Raw genomic sequence first — 15,286 nt, forward strand, 5'->3', positions numbered from 1 at the left:
TCAGTCAGCCCAATAAACAGGAAATCACCACCAAGGACAGGGACAGGAGAACAATCTTCTCAGATAGAAAGTCATTCCAGTAGAGTCGAACCAGAAACTACTGCCTTAGATTTAGAGCATAATGAAGAAACTCTTATCAAAGAGACGGATGATGCTAGTGAAAACACTGGTACTGTAATCAGAGGTCCACCAACTCTCAAGCAACCTGATTCAAGCCTAGTCACACCATTAAATAGACAACCACAAACAAGAGTAAGAGCAGGAGAGAATCACAATTCACGAGGCAGCCATGACACTGGAGGCGGATCAGAAACCAGCACCGTAGACGCAGAAGGCAGTAAAGAAACAGTCACTGACAAGGATGTTGTTGCTGGTAAAGACCCTGGAACTACAATCGCAGGTCGACTAGACCCCCAAGAACCAAATTCAAGGCGCATAAGACCAGTTCGACCTCCAAAAAGGCTACCACCAACAAGAGCTAGAACAGAACAGCATTATACCCAGATTGAGAGTCATGACTCCACAGGCAGACCAAGAGCTAGCATGCTAGATGGTAACAAAGAAAATGCCCAAAAAGATCATGTAGATGACCGACAAAGCACTGATACTACAGTTGAGGAACCAAATTTAAAACCATTTACACCCCCAAAGCGGCTACCACCAACAATAAGAAGAACACCAGAGCATTACACACATGCAGAAACTCAATATACCAGAGTCAGATTAGAAACCAGTGCCTCAGACACTGGAGGCAGTGAAGGAATTATACCAGAAGAGAATATTGATGCAGATAAAAACCCTGGCACTAGAATCAAACATAAACCAAAGATTGAAAAACCCAATTCAAGACCCTCAAGACCAGTCATACCTTCAAGAAGACAACCACCAACAAGAGCAAGTGCAGGAGAGCGCCACAGTCAGACCATTAGCCACGACTCAAGAGTCAGACCAGAGTCTAGCCAGTCAGCAGAGACTATTGCTCCAAGTCCTGATTCACCAAACCAGCTTATCAATGGTGGTAAAGTCACAGGGTCTGTAGTGAGAGGTCGACCAACCCTGAAACAAACTGATTCTAGGGCCTTTGGACCAGGACCCGTCGCCAGTCCAAAGAGAACTACAACCGGGCTGCGTAAATACACAGCGAGTTCAGCATCAGATGTTTCTACTCACGGAGTCATCAGGGAGCCTCTGGATTTTGTGGGTGTGACCAACCGAGCATCTGACGGTTTTACTCTGGTTTGGGACTCCCCAGAAGGAAAGTACAAAAACTTTGTTGTGACACGAAAAGTGGCTGAAAAAAATGAAGAGCCAAGTGAAAGTAAAGAAGACTCGGGGGACATTGACGACACAGGAAACAAGAAGCATCAACCATCCAAACAACGAGGTACTGAACATGATAACAGAGTACCTGAAGGTTCTGTCACTGAAGGTCCAATGATCCCAACTGGTTCCGTATCCAAACTAAATGAAAGTGACCAAAGCTTCAAGACCATGGTGCCTGGTTCTGCTCGCTCCTTCCAGTTCCAGGATCTCCTTCCAAAGTCAGAATACACCCTGACTTTACTGGGGAAGGGTCCTGGGATTCTGTCCAGACTGCACAAGCTTGTCATCAGTACAGGTACAAATGTCTGTAACAGACCGCCATCACTTCCTCCTCCACAGTCCTGCGTTCAGTGTTGTCTGGTCCCCGTCACAAAACTCTTGGTTTCGTCTTTTTGTCTCAGTTCATTCACAGAAAAACATCCCAACTCTTTCTTTTCACTGCCTTTTTTCATGAATCAATCAAAGATGTGTTTAGTTGTTCACTAAAATCTGTCCTGAGCTGAACTTTGGTTCTCTATAAACTTTACAGTCTGTTTTCTTGTTTTAACCTCATTTCAATGATTTTATTGAGAGCTGTGTTGATGCTGTGTTTGTGCGCTCATTGTTCCATGAATATGTGAAATAGTCATATTCATGAGTCAAATCATGATTATTCTTGCGGTACAGCCAGTTATTTGATGTCAAATCTCAGATGTGCTAACAGTTATTTAACTTTGAAGCCTTGGGGAAGGTAAATATTTCTTTAGTTTAACATTTACATCCCAGAAAAAGCTCAAGTCACAGTTTTATTTCAATTCTAACGTTCATAAGACCACAGAGAGATGTTTGACTTCTGTCTTTAATTATAGACAATAGTCAAAATTTGTGCAGAACTTGTGTTGCATCTAGGTCTTAGCTTAAAAAACTATGGTCTTTTTCAATTAAATGCAGAATAAACTCTTTAGATTTGAAGCTTTTGGTGGTAGAATATGTGTCTGCTCATGTTAAAATGGGACAACACAAGGTTCTGCTTTGTGGAACCCCACATTGTGATGTTCATTTGTGTAGTTTGTCACCAGCACTGGCGTTTTCCGTCAGTCTGGCAGCCTTTTATAGGCAACTGAGTTGGCATTTAAAGCGACAGCCACAACGAAACCTCCATTTCAACTCATTTCATTCACTGCTCTCTGGTCTTCTCCCATTCAGGGTAAGCTAACAGCCAGCTTCACTGACCCCTTCACCCCTTCACCTCTCACCCCGACCAGGGTAAGACCACCACTGGTCTCTGTTCGTTCAGTCTGTCCTCACCCTCCACAGTCACACGAACCTCACTTCAAACATTCAAAACAACAACGTCTTCAGATAAACCAGGAGTCGGTAAACAATACTGGTAACAGAACAGGTCATGCTGTATTTCACTTCATATTATAAAACGAAATAGTCTAATTAAAGTCTGTTAATGTCGCCAAAGGCTCCATGTCTAGAGGATTTCAGACTATAAGCTCCTCCCTGATTGTGAAAGACCTGATTGGCTGCTAAATGGCCCCTGTCGCTCAGACACCGGCATTGCTCATCAACCTATCACTGCACAGCACAACTGATAACAGGGCTGCTTCTGGCTGATGGCTAATTGATTGACAGGTTGAACGTTACCTCTGGTTCTCTTAGACAGTTAGCATTAGCATGATTTAGCCAGATACAGCATGCTAATTCTAGCTATGGTTTTTTTTCTCCCTTGTCCTGTTCAGCAGCTTGGTCAGACAATATGATGTGATTGAGAGCTTCTGATGTCACAACAGTTTTTACTCTTCAAACAGGAAGAGACTCAGAGTCTCCCCATGTTGCTGCTTTATTACAAGTTGGCATGGCTGCTGTACACGACCAATCTATCTAGACAGTAACATGATTTTCTAGATTAAACCAGCCTGAGCAGTTCTATCTAGACAGCAACATGATTTTCTAGATTAAGCCAGCCTGAGCAGCTCTATCTAGACAGTAACATGATTTTCTAGATTAAACCAGCCTGAGCAGTTCTATCTAGACAGCAACATGATTTTCTAGATTAAGCCAGCCTGAGCAGCTCTATCTAGACAGTAACATGATTTTCTAGATTAAACCAGCCTGAGCAGTTCTATCTAGACAGCAACATGATTTTCTAGATTAAGCCAGCCTGAGCAGCTCTATCTAGACAGTAACATGATTTTCTAGATTAAACCAGCCTGAGCAGCTCTATCTCGACAGTAACATGGTTTTCTAGATTAAACCAGCCTGAGCAGCTCTATCTCGACAGTAACATGATTTTCTAGATTAAGCCAGCCTGAGCAGCTCTATCTAGACTGTAACATGATTTTCTAGATTAATCCAGCCTGAGCAGCTCTATCTAGACAGTAACATGATTTTCTAGATTAAACCAGCCTGAGCAGCTCTATCTAGACAGTAACATGATTTTCTAGATTGAACCAGCCTGAGCAGCTCTATCTAGACAGTAACATGATTTTCTAGATTAAACCAGCCTGAGCAGCTCTATCTAGACAGCAACACGATATTTCCTAGATTAAACCAGCCTGAGCAGCTCTATCTCGACAGTGACATGATTTTCTAGCAACAGTATAAATGAGCAGGCAGTCATTACAACAAAACAAAAAACAAAAACATGATTTTGATCATTGAAAGAACAACAGCAGAAAACAAGAAAAATCAGCAGCAAATCTCATCGACGAGGAGTGAAAGTGTGTGTGTGTGTGTGTGTGTGTGTGTGTGTGTGTGTGTGTGTGTGTGTGTGTGTGTGTGTGTGTGTGTGTGTGTGTGTGTGTGTGTGTGTGTGTTTGAGGGGTTAATACTCATTTATGAGGACCATCAGTAGAGCGAGGGGGTGACGGCGGGGTCTCGGTCCAGCTGGTCGTTGACGTAGAGTCTGTCCACAGTGGTGACGTCTCGGGATCCTTCAGGATGAGCTTCTTCCTCTCAGGAAGCAACAAGAGACGTCTAAGATCTTCTGGAACTGGTCGTTACGCTGAAGTCCGTCCCTCGTAGTTCCCTGCTGGTCTTCACCACTTCTTTCTGCTTGAAGGGTTCAAACTTAATGATGATGGACGGGGGCGCTGGTTGTCCTGTCGTGTCCCTCCCAGGAGGTGGACGGGGGCGCTGGTTGTCCTGTCGACTCCCTCCCAGGTGGTGGACGGGGGCTGGTTGTCCTGTCGTGTCCCTCCCAGGAGGTGGACGGGGGCGCTGGTTGTCCTGTCGTTTCCCTCCCAGGTGGTGGACGGGGGCTGGTTGTCCTGTCGTGTCCCTCCCAGGAGATGGACGGGGGCGCTGGTTGTCCTGTCGTTTCCCTCATAGGTGGTGGACGGGGGCTGGTTGTCCTGTCGTTTCCCTCCCAGGTGGTGGACGGGGGCTGGTTGTCCTGTCGTGTCCCTCCCAGGTGATGGACGGGGGGCTGGTTGTCCCGTCACCTCCCTCCCAGGTGATGGACGGGGGCGCTGGTTGTCCTGTCGTCTCCCTCCCAAGTGATGGACGGGGGCACTGGTTGTCCTGTCATCTCCCTCCCAGGTGGTGGACGGGGGCGCTGGTTGTCCTGTTGTCTCCCTCCCAGGAGGTGGACGGGGGCGTTGGTTGTCCTGACGTGTCCCTCCCAGGTGGTGGACGGGGGCGCTGTTGTCCTGTCGTGTCCCTCCCAGGCGGTGGACAGGGACGCTGGTTGTCCTGTCGTCTCCCTCCCAGGCGGTGGACGGGGGCGCTGGTTGTCCTGTCGTCTCCCTCCCAGGCGGTGGACGGGGGCGCTGGTTGTCCTGTCGTGTCCCTCCCAGGCGGTGGACGGGGCGCTGGTTGTCCTGTCGTCTCCATCCCAGGCGGTGGACGGGGGCGCTGGTTGTCCTGTCGTCTCCCTCCCAGGTGGTGGACGGGGGCGCTGGTTGTCCTGTCGTCTCCCTCCCAGGCGGTGGACGGGGGCGCTGGTTGTCCTGTCGTCTCCATCCCAGGCGGTGGACGGGGGCGCTGGTTGTCCTGTCGTCTCCCTCCCAGGCGGTGGACGGGGCGCTGGTTGTCCTGTCGTCTCCATCCCAGGTGGTGGACGGGGGCGCTGGTTGTCCTGTCGTGTCCCTCCCAGGTGGAGGACGGGGGCGCTGGTTGTCCTGTCGTGTCCCTCCCAGGCGGAGGACGGGGGTGAAGGTGATCTTATTCACAGCGTCCACAGGAAGCTTCAGCTGCTCCTGCATGAATCCTCACAGCGATGTTTCCACATTTTCCTCCTCCCGTCCTGGAAGTCCAGCGAAGACGAGGTTGTCTCTCATACTCCTGCTTTGAAGGTCCAGGATGGATTCCTTCATCGTCTTGTTCTCCTGGTTCAGTCCTTCAGTCCTTCAGTCCCTGGTTCAGCAGGTCCACCTCGTCTCTCAGCTCCTGGTTCTCTGCTGTCAGGTCCACCACCTGCTGTTGGCTGAATTCCAGCGAGTCCTGAAGAGCTTGAAACTCAGGGTGGAGCTCCTCCACCAGGGTGGAGCTCCTCCACCAGGGCGAGACGGACATCGAAGCTGGACAGCTTAGTGTTGATGCTGTCCAGGATGTCCTCCAACTGTTTGGTTGTTGACGGAGCTGCTGTTGGAGAGCTTTCAGCGAGGCTCCTCTTCAAGATGAGGTCTGTGGAGTGTTGGACATGACGAGACGGTCGTAGCTCTCGTCCAAGTAGGATTGAAGGTCTTCTATTGTGTCCTCTTCCAGCGTTATCATTTAGCTTAATTTACTCTTTGTTTCTTTGTTTAGTTTAGTTTCTTGTTTCCCCTCGGTGGTCAGAAAGGTTAGCTTTACAGCCTGGGTGGCGCCATGCTGGGTTGCACTGGATTACGTCACACTGGAATCTCTCACTGCGCATGCCGACCTCGCCCTCTGCTTCTCGGACAGGACTCTCTAATTCTAGCTATGTTATGAAAACGTTCAATGTTTTCACCAGGGCAATGACGGTTCTGGTGAAAACATTGTTTTTGTGCTTTCGTTTTAGAAAAATTTGGCGTTTACACAGCAACTTTCTGGAAACAATGTCAGTTTCCATGGAAATGGCCGAAACAGTGAAAACGACGTCGTCTCCATGTTGGTTCAATAGTTGTTTCTGTTGGTTGTCTTGGTACTGAAACCACACACGTGCACCAGAGAACAATTGGCCCCGTCTCCCCGGCAACAGAGCCTGACCATTTCCCAACAGTCTTGTCTTTGCCCTTTTACACACAGATGGAGTCGAGCATTTTCAGTGACGCCATGCTCGGTGATCGTGTAAACAGACACAAAACAAAAACCTAGGAACGTTTTCTAGTTTGAAATGGTTGTCATGGGAACGGCCCAAGGCCAGACCCCTGAGAATCCAGGTGAAGAAGTTAACACCTCATACTGGACTCAAAGAGGAACTGCAGGTACACGTCACACGTTTCCAGACTGATGATCTTTACTGTTTCAACTCTCCAACTACACAAACACTGTGATGTTCTCCTTCCAACTCTCGCCGTTAGTTAATTATCTGAATGTTTGGTGTTTATTATTCATGTTTTTCTGTCTCTTTGATTCCCGCCACGCTTTGATTTGCAGGACTGAGCGGCTTGTTAAACTGTGACCAGTGTTTGTCTGCTGCTGCCAGGATCATCGTCTCCACACTGTCTGTATATGACTGTATACTGTATATATGTCTGCTCTGCACATATATACACACTGGAGCACGAATAGCAAACGTGTGGATGAATAAATCCGAACGTGTCCATCGTCACCTCTCTGTCCGATGCTTCTCTGTCTTCATGTTTGCTCTGTGTCTCTGCTCCTCGCTGTGTTTCCTGGTCGTCACCTGAACTCCTGGTCTTCTTCAGGCCCCGAGCCTCCGACCAACATCGAGTTCAGCAAAGTGACAGAAAACTCCCTGACGGTGTCGTGGACCAAACCCAACAGTCCCGTCAGTGGGTTCAAGGTCACCTACACTCACGCAGACGAAGGTGAGGAAGAAATATTCCCTGTCAGATGATCGGTAGATTGCTGAAAGGCGGAGCAATGAGACGATGTAACATCGATTCATAATGTTAATGACTGGACGGTTTCATGGTCATTTTATTCACACCTGAATGTGGTAATTACTGTAATTACAGGATTATTTATGTTTTAAATTGACCACATGCATGTTGGAATAGTAAATCTAATAGTGACTGGCAGTTAATTCTTTTCATTAAAATTCTTTCTATTAGTCTCATATAATCTAGTGGATTGACCTCTTAAACACACGATGTAAAGCTTAATCCATTCCGAGGTTTGCCAGATTATAGAGCATCTTCCTCCTAACATCAGATTATAGAGCATCTTCCTCCTCTAACATCAGATTAGAGAGAATCTTCCTCCTCTAATCCAGATTATAGAGCCTTTTCCTACTAACATCAGATTATAGAGCATATTCCTCCTCTAATCCAGATTAAAGAGCATCTTCCTCCTCTAACATCCAGATTATAGAGCATCTTCCTCCTCTAATCCAGATTATAGAGCATCTTTCTCCTCTAATCCAGATTATAGAGCATTTTCCTCCTCTAATCCAGATTAAAGAGCATCTTCCTCCTCTAATCCAGATTATAGAGCATCTTCCTCCTCTAATCCAGATTATAGAGCATCTTCCTCCTCTAATCCAGATTATAGAGCCTTTTCCTACTAACATCAGATTATAGAGCATATTCCTCCTCTAATCCAGATTAAAGAGCATCTTCCTCCTCTAACATCCAGATTATAGAGCATCTTCCTCCTCTAATCCAGATTCTAGAGCATCTTTCTCCTCTAATCCAGATTATAGAGCATTTTCCTCCTCTAATCCAGATTAAAGAGCATCTTCCTCCTCCAGTCTAGATTATAGAGCATCTTCCTCCTCTAATCCAGATTATAGAGCATCTTCCTCCTCTAATCCAGATTATAGAGCATCTTCCTCCTCTAACATCAGATTATAGAGCATTTTCCTCCTCTAATCCAGATTAAAGAGCATCTTCCTCCTCTAATCCAGATTATAGAGCATCTTCCTCCTCTAACATCAGATTATAGAGCATTTTCCTCCTCTAATCCAGATTAAAGAGCATCTTCCTCCTCTAATCCAGATTAAAGAGCATCTTCCTCCTCTAATCCAGATTATAGAGCATCTTCCTCCTCTAATCCAGATTATAGAGCATCTTCCTCCTCTAATCCAGATTATAGAGCATCTTCCTCCTCTAATCCAGATTATAGAGCATCTTCCTCCTCTAACATCAGATTATAGAGCATTTTCCTCCTCTAATCCAGATTAAAGAGCATCTTCCTCCTCTAATCCAGATTATAGAGCATCTTCCTCCTCTAACATCAGATTATAGAGCATTTTCCTCCTCTAATCCAGATTAAAGAGCATCTTCCTCCTCTAATCCAGATTAAAGAGCATCTTCCTCCTCTAATCCAGATTATAGAGCATCTTCCTCCTCTAATCCAGATTATAGAGCATCTTCCTCCTCTAATCCAGATTATAGAGCATCTTCCTCCTCTAATCCAGATTATAGAGCATCTTCCTCCTCTAATCCAGATTATAGAGCAGTATGTTGGCCGTTGGTTTGAGGAACCCTTGGCGGTGGATAATGGCAGGTGGTGTTCTGGTGCAGGTGAGCCGGTCTCGGTCTCTCTGGACTCGGCGGACTCGTCTCTGGAACTGTCTCGACTCGCTCCTGGTTCTTCGTACGAAGTGGCCGTCGTCTCGACACTCGGCCTGGACGAGAGCCTCGCCATCAACGACTTCGTCATGACACGTGAGTCCATGATGTCACAGTCCTTCAAAGTCTTTCAAAAACTTAATGGGGAAGTAACTGATTACTATAATACAATTACTCACTCAGTTTAGTTAGTGAAGCCTCACCAGGTATTTAGTTACTTTGCAGTAATAAAGCAAGTAATCAGTAACTGTAATCATGTCCTGAGCAACACGATAATAATTCCAACAGGAAATGAGTTTCTTTGTTTGTCATAACTAGCAGAATGACTTTACTAATAATTTAGGATGAACTATTAATTGTAATCCACACCTCAGTAAAATGGAAGTTACTTCTCCAAGTCAACAATGATTTATAGTAAGTAGTCCCTTCTTTACCTTTTAAAGAAATAAATAGTAACTTCAATTGAGTACAAAACAACACAAAGTGATTCCACCAGGTAATTAGTTACTTTGTTTGCATTCATTTAGAGAGTAATACCTAAAGAAGTAACTGATAACTTCAATAAGGTACAAAAAATCGTATTAGCTTCACCAGAAAATGTGGTACTTTCTGTGTAGTTATCCAATAAAATGACTCCATTACTTGTGAAAGAAGTAACTTTAATGACGATGATACAACAGGGAGATAATAGTGGGTGAAATGAACTTCCAGAGTTTGTTTTTCTTTTAGAAAGTGCAATAAAGGAGAGTAAAATAAAGGTGAGTAGAGTAAAGTAGATGTCAAGTAAACCAAAGCTCCCGCCGGCCTCATCGGTGTGTGTTTACTTCAAGTCTCATGTTCAGTTTAACATCTGCAGCAGCTGGAGCATCTGGAACAATCTATGGGTACATCTGGAATGTCGCTCCTTTCTCCTCGTCTATGGACTTTACCTGAACCCTGGGTGACATCACGGGGTTAAGGAAAGGTGTTAGGAAGCTTCCTAAAGGAGCTAAGGAAAGGTGTTAGGAGGCTTCCTAAAGGAGTAAAGGAAAGGTGTTAGGAGGCTTCCTAAAGGAGTTAAGGAAAGGTGTTAGGAAGCTTCCTAAAGGAGCTATGGAAAGGTGTTAGGAGGCTTCCTAAAGGAGTTAAGGAAAGGTGTTTGGAGGCTTCCTAAAGGAGTTAAGGAAAGGTGCTAGGAGGCTTCCTAAAGGAGTTAAGGAAAGGTGTTAGGAGGCTTCTAAAGGAGTTAAGGAAAGGTGTTTGGAGGCTTCCTAACGGAGTTAAGGAAAGGTGTTAGGAGGCTTCCTAACGGAGTTAAGGAAAGGTGTTAGGAGGCTTCCTAAAGGAGTTAAGGAAAGGTGCTAGGAGGCTTCCTAAAGGAGTTAATGAAAGGTGTTAGGAGGCTTCCGAAAGGAGTTAGGAAAGGTGCTAGGAGACTTCCTAAAGGAGTTAAGGAAAGGTGTTAGGAGGCTTCCTAAAGGAGTTAAGGAAAGGTGTTAGGAGACTTCCTTAAGTAGTTAGTGAAAGGTGTTAGGAGACTTCCTAAAGGAGTTAAGGAAAGGTGTTAGGAGGCTTCCTAAAGGAGTTAAGGAAAGGTGTTAAGAGGCTTCCTAAAGGAGTTAAGGAAAGGTGTTTGGAGGCTTCCTAAAGGAGTTAAGGAAAGGTGCTAGGAGGCTTCCTAAAGGAGTTAAGGAAAGGTGTTAGGAGGCTTCTAAAGGAGTTAAGGAAAGGTGTTTGGAGGCTTCCTAACGGAGTTAAGGAAAGGTGTTAGGAGGCTTCCTAACGGAGTTAAGGAAAGGTGTTAGGAGGCTTCCTAAAGGAGTTAAGGAAAGGTGCTAGGAGGCTTCCTAAAGGAGTTAATGAAAGGTGTTAGGAGGCTTCCGAAAGGAGTTAGGAAAGGTGCTAGGAGACTTCCTAAAGGAGTTAAGGAAAGGTGTTAGGAGGCTTCCTAAAGGAGTTAAGGAAAGGTGTTAGGAGGCTTCCTAAAGGAGTTAAGGAAAGGTGCTAGGAGGCTTCCTAAAGGAGTTAAGGAAAGGTGCTAGGAGGCTTCCTAAAGGAGTTAATGAAAGGTGTTAGGAGGCTTCCTAAAGGAGTTAATGAAAGGTGTTAGGAGGCTTCCTAAAGGAGCTAATGAAAGGTGTTAGGAGACTTCCTAAAGGAGTAAATGAAAGGTGTTAGGAGGCTTCCTAAAGGAGTTAATGAAAGGTGTTAGGAGGCTTCCTAAAGGAGTTAGTGAAAGGTGTTAGGAGGCTTCCTAAAGGAGCTAATGAAAGGTGTTAGGAGGCTTCCTAACGGAGTTAAGGAAAGGTGTTAGGAGGCTTCCTAAAGGAGTTAAGGAAAGGTGCTAGGAGTCTTCCTAAAGGAGTTAATGAAAGGTGTTAGGAGGCTTCCGAAAGGAGTTAGGAAAGGTGCTAGGAGACTTCCTAAAGGAGTTAAGGAAAGGTGTTAGGAGGCTTCCTAAAGGAGTTAAGGAAAGGTGCTAGGAGGCTTCCTAAAGGAGTTAAGGAAAGGTGCTAGGAGGCTTCCTAAAGGAGTTAATGAAAGGTGTTAGGAGGCTTCCTAAAGGAGCTAATGAAAGGTGTTAGGAGACTTCCTAAAGGAGTTAAGGAAAGGTGTTAGGAGGCTTCCTAAAGGAGTTAATGAAAGGTGTTAGGAGGCTTCCTAAAGGAGCTCAGGAAAGGTGTTAGGAGGCTTCCTAAAGGAGTTAATGAAAGGTGTTAGGAGACTTCCTAAAGGAGTTAATGAAAGGTGTTAGGAGGCTTCCTAAAGGAGTTAATGAAAGGTGTTAGGAGACTTCCTAAAGGAGTTAATGAAAGGTGTTAGGAGGCTTCCTAAAGGAGTTAATGAAAGGTGTTAGGAGGCTTCCTAAAGGAGTTAATGAAAGGTGTTAGGAGACTTCCTAAAGGAGTTAATGAAAGGTGTTAGGAGGCTTCCTAAAGGAGTTAATGAAAGGTGTTAGGAGACTTCCTAAAGGAGTTAGTGAAAGGTGTTAGGAGGCTTCCTAAAGGAGTTAATGAAAGGTGTTAGGAGGCTTCCTAAAGGAGTTAATGAAAGGTGTTAGGAGACTTCCTAAAGGAGTTAATGAAAGGTGTTAGGAGGCTTCCTAAAGGAGTTAATGAAAGGTGTTAGGAGACTTCCTTAAGTAGTTAGTGAAAGGTGTTAGGAGGCTTCCTAAAGGAGTTAATGAAAGGTGTTAGGAGGCTTCCTAAAGGAGTTAATGAAAGGTGTTAGGAGACTTCCTAAAGGAGTTAATGAAAGGTGTTAGGAGACTTCCTAAAGGAGTTAATGAAAGGTGTTAGGAGACTTCCTAAAGGAGTTAAGGAAAGGTGTTAGGAGGCTTCCTAAAGGAGTTAATGAAAGGTGTTAGGAGACTTCCTAAAGGAGTTAATGAAAGGTGTTAGGAGACTTCCTAAAGGAGTTAATGAAAGGTGTTAGGAGACTTCATAAAGGAGTTGATGAAAGGTGTTAGGAGACTTCCTTAAGTAGTTAGTGAAAGGTGTTAGGAGGCTTCCTAAAGGAGTTAATGAAAGGTGTTAGGAGGCTTCCTAAAGGAGTTAATGAAAGGTGTTAGGAGACTTCCTTAAGTAGTTAGTGAAAGGTGTTAGGAGGCTTCCTAAAGGAGTTAATGAAAGGTGTTAGGAGGCTTCCTAAAGGAGTTAATGAAAGGTGTTAGGAGACTTCCTAAAGGAGTTAATGAAAGGTGTTAGGAGACTTCCTAAAGGAGTTAATGAAAGGTGTTAGGAGACTTCCTAAAGGAGTTAAGGAAAGGTGTTAGGAGGCTTCCTAAAGGAGTTAATGAAAGGTGTTAGGAGACTTCCTAAAGGAGTTAATGAAAGGTGTTAGGAGACTTCCTAAAGGAGTTAATGAAAGGTGTTAGGAGACTTCCTAAAGGAGTTAATGAAAGGTGTTAGGAGGCTTCCTAAAGGAGTTAAGGAAAGGTGTTAGGAGGCTTCCTAAAGGAGTTAAGGAAAGGTGCTAGGAGGCTTCCTAAAGGAGTTAAGGAAAGGTGCTAGGAGGCTTCCTAAAGGAGTTAATGAAAGGTGTTAGGAGGCTTCCTAAAGGAGCTAATGAAAGGTGTTAGGAGACTTCCTAAAGGAGTTAAGGAAAGGTGTTAGGAGGCTTCCTAAAGGAGTTAATGAAAGGTGTTAGGAGGCTTCCTAAAGGAGCTCAGGAAAGGTGTTAGGAGGCTTCCTAAAGGAGTTAATGAAAGGTGTTAGGAGACTTCCTAAAGGAGTTAATGAAAGGTGTTAGGAGGCTTCCTAAAGGAGTTAATGAAAGGTGTTAGGAGACTTCCTAAAGGAGTTAATGAAAGGTGTTAGGAGGCTTCCTAAAGGAGTTAATGAAAGGTGTTAGGAGGCTTCCTAAAGGAGTTAATGAAAGGTGTTAGGAGACTTCCTAAAGGAGTTAATGAAAGGTGTTAGGAGACTTCCTAAAGGAGTTAGTGAAAGGTGTTAGGAGGCTTCCTAAAGGAGTTAATGAAAGGTGTTAGGAGGCTTCCTAAAGGAGTTAATGAAAGGTGTTAGGAGACTTCCTAAAGGAGTTAATGAAAGGTGTTAGGAGGCTTCCTAAAGGAGTTAATGAAAGGTGTTAGGAGACTTCCTTAAGTAGTTAGTGAAAGGTGTTAGGAGGCTTCCTAAAGGAGTTAATGAAAGGTGTTAGGAGGCTTCCTAAAGGAGTTAATGAAAGGTGTTAGGAGACTTCCTAAAGGAGTTAATGAAAGGTGTTAGGAGACTTCCTAAAGGAGTTAATGAAAGGTGTTAGGAGACTTCCTAAAGGAGTTAAGGAAAGGTGTTAGGAGGCTTCCTAAAGGAGTTAATGAAAGGTGTTAGGAGACTTCCTAAAGGAGTTAATGAAAGGTGTTAGGAGACTTCCTAAAGGAGTTAATGAAAGGTGTTAGGAGACTTCCTAAAGGAGTTGATGAAAGGTGTTAGGAGACTTCCTTAAGTAGTTAGTGAAAGGTGTTAGGAGGCTTCCTAAAGGAGTTAATGAAAGGTGTTAGGAGGCTTCCTAAAGGAGTTAATGAAAGGTGTTAGGAGACTTCCTTAAGTAGTTAGTGAAAGGTGTTAGGAGGCTTCCTAAAGGAGTTAATGAAAGGTGTTAGGAGGCTTCCTAAAGGAGTTAATGAAAGGTGTTAGGAGACTTCCTAAAGGAGTTAATGAAAGGTGTTAGGAGACTTCCTAAAGGAGTTAATGAAAGGTGTTAGGAGACTTCCTAAAGGAGTTAAGGAAAGGTGTTAGGAGGCTTCCTAAAGGAGTTAATGAAAGGTGTTAGGAGACTTCCTAAAGGAGTTAATGAAAGGTGTTAGGAGACTTCCTAAAGGAGTTAATGAAAGGTGTTAGGAGACTTCCTAAAGGAGTTAATGAAAGGTGTTAGGAGACTTCCTAAAGGAGTTAATGAAAGGTGTTAGGAGACTTCCTAAAGGAGTTAAGGAAAGGTGTTAGGAGGCTTCCTAAAGGAGTTAATGAAAGGTGTTAGGAGACTTCCTAAAGGAGTTAATGAAAGGTGTTAGGAGACTTCCTAAAGGAGTTAATGAAAGGTGTTAGGAGACTTCCTAAAGGAGTTAATGAAAGGTGTTAGGAGACTTCCTAAAGGAGTTAATGAAAGGTGTTAGGAGGCTTCCTAAAGGAGTTAAGGAAAGGTGTTAGGAGGCTTCCTAAAGGAGTTAATGAAAGGTGTTAGGAGGCTTCCTAAAGGAGTTAAGGAAAGGTGTTAGGAGGCTTCCTAAAGGAGTTAATGAAAGGTGTTAGGAGACTTCCTAAAGGAGTTAATGAAAGGTGTTAGGAGACTTCCTAAAGGAGTTAATGAAAGGTGTTAGGAGGCTTCCTAAAGGAGTTAATGAAAGGTGTTAGGAGGCTTCCTAAAGGAGTTAATGAAAGGTGTTAGGAGACTTCCTAAAGGAGTTAATGAAAGGTGTTAGGAGACTTCCTAAAGGAGTTAATGAAAGGTGTTAGGAGACTTCCTAAAGGAGTTAATGAAAGGTGTTAGGAGACTTCCTAAAGGAGTTAATGAAAGGTGTTAGGAGGCTTCCTAAAGGAGTTAAGGAAAGGTGTTAGGAGACTTCCTAAAGGAAGTGCATCAGTGTGAAAACATTGGTATTTACACATTTTCTTACTTCCTGGTCCCTCCTGGTCCTTCCTGGTCCCTCCTGGTCCCTACTGGTCCTTCCTGGTCCTTCCTGGTCCCTACTGGTCCCTCCTGGTCCTTCCTGGTCCCTCCTGGTCCTTCCTGGTCCCTCCTGGTCCCTACTGGTCCTTCCTGGTCCCTCCTGGTCCCTCCTGGTCCTTCCTGGTCCCTGCTGGTCCCTCCTGGTCCTTCCTGGTCCTTCCTGCTCC

At 44.7% G+C, this 15,286-nt stretch overlaps 1 protein-coding gene across 1 annotated transcript in view; it reads left to right on the forward strand.

The window, feature by feature from the left end:
• The window catches only part of LOC308144624 (uncharacterized protein), a 109,243-nt gene that overhangs the window by 44,503 nt on the left and 49,454 nt on the right, over window positions 1-15,286 (forward strand). The window contains exons 9-10 of the mRNA XM_080515791.1: window positions 7,146-7,268; window positions 8,928-9,071. Coding sequence (XP_080371917.1) covers window positions 7,146-7,268; window positions 8,928-9,071 — 267 coding nt within the window. The remainder of the gene's footprint in view (window positions 1-7,145; window positions 7,269-8,927; window positions 9,072-15,286) is intronic.

Source organism: Blennius ocellaris (genome assembly GCF_963422515.1).
Source record: "Blennius ocellaris genome assembly, chromosome: 20".
NCBI lineage: Eukaryota > Metazoa > Chordata > Actinopteri > Blenniiformes > Blenniidae > Blennius > Blennius ocellaris.